The sequence below is a fragment of the Vitis riparia genome, chromosome 11 (assembly GCF_004353265.1).
Source record: "Vitis riparia cultivar Riparia Gloire de Montpellier isolate 1030 chromosome 11, EGFV_Vit.rip_1.0, whole genome shotgun sequence".
Lineage (NCBI taxonomy): Eukaryota > Viridiplantae > Streptophyta > Magnoliopsida > Vitales > Vitaceae > Vitis > Vitis riparia.
This window is the reverse complement of record NC_048441.1, coordinates 4,499,076-4,504,042: the sequence shown is the minus strand read 5'-3', so window position 1 is coordinate 4,504,042 and position 4,967 is coordinate 4,499,076. Positions and strand designations below refer to the sequence as shown.

General features: G+C 27.2%; 1 protein-coding gene across 1 annotated transcript; it reads left to right on the top strand.

The window, feature by feature from the left end:
- The first annotated feature begins 2,418 nt into the window (after positions 1-2,418).
- LOC117925386 (phospholipase A2-alpha-like) lies at positions 2,419-3,841 on the top strand. The gene is made up of 4 exons (XM_034844385.1): positions 2,419-2,587; positions 2,675-2,717; positions 2,895-3,020; positions 3,408-3,841. The coding sequence occupies exons 1-4, from the start codon at positions 2,474-2,476 to the stop codon at positions 3,581-3,583; spliced, it is 459 nt and encodes a 152-aa protein (XP_034700276.1). The 5' UTR covers positions 2,419-2,473; the 3' UTR covers positions 3,584-3,841.
- The last annotated feature ends 1,126 nt before the right edge of the window (positions 3,842-4,967 follow it).

Here is a 4,967-nt window from a genome sequence, read left to right as displayed (position 1 = left end):
GAAATTTGAAAATTTGTATAAGGGTGGTATACTAACTGTACAAGGTAAATGTTCAATTAGACAAGGCAAATGTTCTAACTGTATAAGACAAATGTTCTAACTATACAAGGGGTATACAAGGCTATCCTTTGTGAAAAATTTTAATCAATTTTGGACAACTTTTTTTTTGTCTTGTCATCTAAGGATTGCACACTCTTAAGGTACACTTTCCTCTATTACACACTCATTTTATGAACTTTATTTAACTTGCACATGATAATTAGAATTTTTATCCCACTAATGATGTTTGAGAGAAAATTTTGTTTTTTCATCTTCCACTATTTTTTGAAACAAACCAATGAAAACATGATTAACCTACCTATGGTTACACATTGAGTAGGGGGTAAATGGAATTTCAGTCACTGTACAAGGTATTTACACTAAGTGTACATGACAAATACATTAACTATACAAGGGTGTACAATACTATTATTTGTGAAGGATTTTAAGTGATTTTGAAAAACTTATTTGTTTATTTCCCCTAACCGAGGATAAATGACATTCCTTATACACACATTGATTAAGCATACATTCATCTTATGTACTTTATCTATCTTGTATATGGTCATTTGAATAGGTACCTCACTTATGATGATTGTAAAACAAAATTATACAACAATTTTTCTTCTTTTTTAAAACCAAACCAATGCAAACATGGTTAATCGACCTATTATCAGATATTCATGAGATGATGTATGAAATTTAAGTTATTGTACTAGAGTATTATACTAACTGTACAAGACAAAATTACTAATTGTACAAGGGTGTACAAGACTACTTTTTGTTAAGGATTTCAAGTGATTTTGAAAAACTTTCCTATTTTTTTTCACTTGTAGATTTTTTCCCCACTCAAATTCTCTCACTCAAGAATTGTTTCGAATTTTATTTTTAAATTTCATTATCAAAATTTTGTAATTGCATATTTTGTTTTTGTAGTTTTAGTAATGTTCTTTCTTTCCACTTTTTTTTTTTTTTTTTTGTGAAATTTTATCCAAATGAATCTATATTTAAAATTATAATCATATTTATCAAATTTTTTACTAAGATTATCTTTAATTCTTTTAATATATTTATACTCATTTATTTAAAAAATGAAAAACTTATTTATTTTTATTTTTTTTGTGAACATGTTCTGTTACCTTTCAAGTAAAAAATTAGATAAGTTTCAAAGTCAATAAAAAAAAATTAAATACCACTTTCAATAATTTTTAGATAAAATTTTATATAATATATTTTATTTGAAATTTAATTTCTAAAGTTTAATTAAAAAATTGTATTGACAATTTTTTTATTGTGAGTCAAAATACTTTGCATTAGTCTATCTAGATAAGAAAAATTATTAATATAATATTAGAACTTCATATCTTAGTTATTTTTTCAATAAATTTATCTTTTTAAAAATTTTAAAATAAAACATTAAAAATTTAAAAGTTAAAAGGATATATATATATATATATAATAAAGTGAAGTGATAGTCAATTTTTAAATCTTTTAAAATATAGTTAATGTAGAAAATATAAAAAATAATTAAAAATAAGAGAAAATATAAATGAAAGGGTAATATAAATTTAAAATAAAAAATGAAAATTAAACTAAAAGATAAATGCAAAAAGATAAAAAATATTTGGATGAAAAATCCTAAAATTTTTATCATTGCTTATAATAAGAGCAAAAAGATTCAATATCTTTAAAAATAAAAAACAAAAAAATATTATTGCTTTTTATTTGACATAAAATAAAAATATAGATCAGAAGAAAAAGAAAGAAAAAAAGTTAGAAATGAGTAATACTTAATAGAAAATAGAAAAAAAAAACACAAAAAAATTGAAATTCACATTTATTTGTGTCTATGTAAGGGTTAAGGATATTTTAGAGATTAATGAATATCCTTCATCTTATTTTTCATACTTGTTTGGGTCTTGTGCTTAAATATGCATGATATATGGACCAAATGTTAATTTTTTGACCAGTTGGCCCAAAACACAATTCTCCCAAATTAAAAGGGAAGAGTGCAGAAACATGTTGCTTTTGCAGGTTACAATAATTGATATGAGTAGCATTGACCAACAAACACCCCATGGTGAGGATAGACTACAGAGGAGGGAAGAATTGGATGAATGATGAGTGAGTTGGTTCAAAGGCCATGGTCACGAGATGGAACCCACAACTACCAATATATTTATAATGAAATTAAGGTGAAAAAAACTGGCTGACAACCAGTGTGAACAACACTCCAAAAAACAAAGGTCACGAGCCATTACAAGACAAACGCCTATTAACCCACCCCTAGGCTTCTATACACCGATCTCTCCCCCTCACACTCCCCCATCCATTCTTTTTCTCTATAAATCAGAGCCCTTTTTCCGAAACCCCAAGCTCCATTTTTCAGTGCCTCTCTTCTCTCCTCTTCTCTTCTGCTTCTGCAGAATCAACAATGAAGTTAGCTATGACTCTCTTGTTGTGTTCCCTCATTGGCCTTATCTTTTCTGCCACTCCCACCCTTGCTCTCAACATTGGTGTTCAAGCCACAGATGGCTCCGTCACTCTGGTATGTCTATGTCTCTGCCTCTTCTTTGTCCTCCATTTTCCTCTAAAAATAATTAATTCCTCTTGCTTAATTTATCTCTGCACTCTGAGTAAAGAATGCAGTAGAAAATGTGAATCTGAATTCTGTTCAGGTACCCCCTTCTTCTTCCTTTCTTGTCCTGTCTTTTTCTTTTTTTTTTCTTTTTTTTGATGTTTGCTCGGGGAGTGGGGGGATGGGGATGGGATTAAATACTTCTTTAATTTATACACTTTAATGGGCTCCAACTAATGGTTTTCATTTTTTTTGAAACTTTTTGTCTGAATGGTAGTGCCTCCATTTCTGAGGTATGGCAAGTATTGTGGACTCCTGTATAGTGGGTGCCCTGGGGAGAAGCCATGTGATGGCCTGGATGCTTGTTGCATGAAGCATGATGCCTGTGTACAAGCCAAAAACAGTGAGTTTTTCACAGCTTAGAATCTATAATTATCACATCTCTAACATGACACATTAGTCAAATGACCCTCATTTCTTAAAATTTTACATCACATGCCACTCTTAAAATCAACTATTTTTGCTGCTCTGAATGTTAGTTTATATTCTTCATAGTCATTAATTTTGAGGATTAATCTTCAAAAAATTTGGGAATGGAGGGCCTTCCTGTACTCTTAGGACAAAACTGCCCTCATTGCAGTGGCCAGAAAATGCATGCTCGGATGGCAATTTTGTCCTTTTGTTAGGGAATCTCATCCAACTAAGATTCTAGTTCCCAAGAATAAGATGATAAATGTGTAAAGAAGAATAATTTTTTCACTAGAAAAATGATGGGTGGTTGGTGGTGCAGATGACTATCTGAGCCAAGAGTGCAGCCAAAACTTCATAAACTGCATGAACAGCTTCAAGAGCTCAGGAGGGCATTCATTCAAGGGCAACAAATGCCAAGTAGATGAGGTTATTGATGTCATCACCCTTGTCATGGAGGCTGCTTTGCTTGCTGGAAGATACCTTCATAAGCCTTAGAATTTCCTTTTCTTTCTTTCTTTTGTGTGTTTTATTTTGTATGGTCAAGGTTGGGGAAAGTTCATAGTAGCTTTCTCCTCATGATCATTAACTTTTTTTTCTTCAAGCTTTTCTTGTATGGGAATATGAAAAGACAACAAATGTTAACTTCTATCTTTTTTTTTTTTTTTAATGATTTGTTTGGATGCCAAGAAAATGTATGATTAAAAATTGTGACTTAAAATTCAGGTTAGAAGAATCAAATTTTTAGGCTTGGTCCCTCTACTGCCTATCCTCTTATATAAAATAATGACAATAAATAAAAATTTTGTTAAATTTATGATATATGTTGTATAAATTATTTAGGGTATTTCATATTGTGCTTGTAATGTAATGACAATGCTATTATTATTATTATCAATTTTATTTTTAATTATGTTAAATTTTAGAGAAAAAAAATGAAGAAAAGAAAAGTGTTCCTAAAAGAATGGATTTCCTTTCCACATGATTCAACATTTTTCATTCTTGAGATTCCAACTTGGAATGAATTAATATTTATCGAACTTCATAAATAACTTTTTTAAGATTCTAAGTCATTTTTAAAGTGGTTTGATTTTTAATTATCCTTTTTTTATGATAATTTTCTCTTAGTCTTGTTTTTTTTTTTTTTACTTAATTTTATATAGAATTTAAAATTAAATAGTACTTAATAATATTAAGTATTGAATTGTTTGTTTATGTTACATTTTATTTTTATATAATATTAAAAAATAAAAAATAAAAAACCAACATATTACTTTTTCTATTAAAAAAAAGTTAAATATTGACTTTTTTATTGAGCAAAAAATTTATAATAAATTATGAAAAAGTAATTAAATAAAATTTAAAATTTAAAAGCAAATTGCTTTCAAGCAAAAAAAAAAAAAAAAAAAAACATCCTTTTACTTTTTCTATTTTGATCTTAACTCAGCAAAACACTTTTTATTTTTTGAAACCGTTAACTTTATTAATAGTAAATCTAATTTCTCACATAAAATAAAACTAAATTTACTTTTGCAATTTTTGTGTAAAAAACATTAAAAATAAATTAAATTACGTTAATTTTGTACAATTTGGATTACAAATATTGAATATAATATAAATGCGCAAAATTATCACGAAAAAAATAATCAAATATTATGAAAATATTATTTTTTTTTTTCCATTTTCCCCTTATTTCTGAAAAATTAGATAACAAATCTTTTTATAATTATTATTAAAAAAAATAACAACAATAATATAAAAATTACATAATTTGGATAAGAAATTAATCCAAAATGCATCTATAAAATTTAAAACTACTATTCTTGTTGACTAAATCATCTAATTTTTAACCAGATCAAATTTCTTAAAGTTTACAGAATTC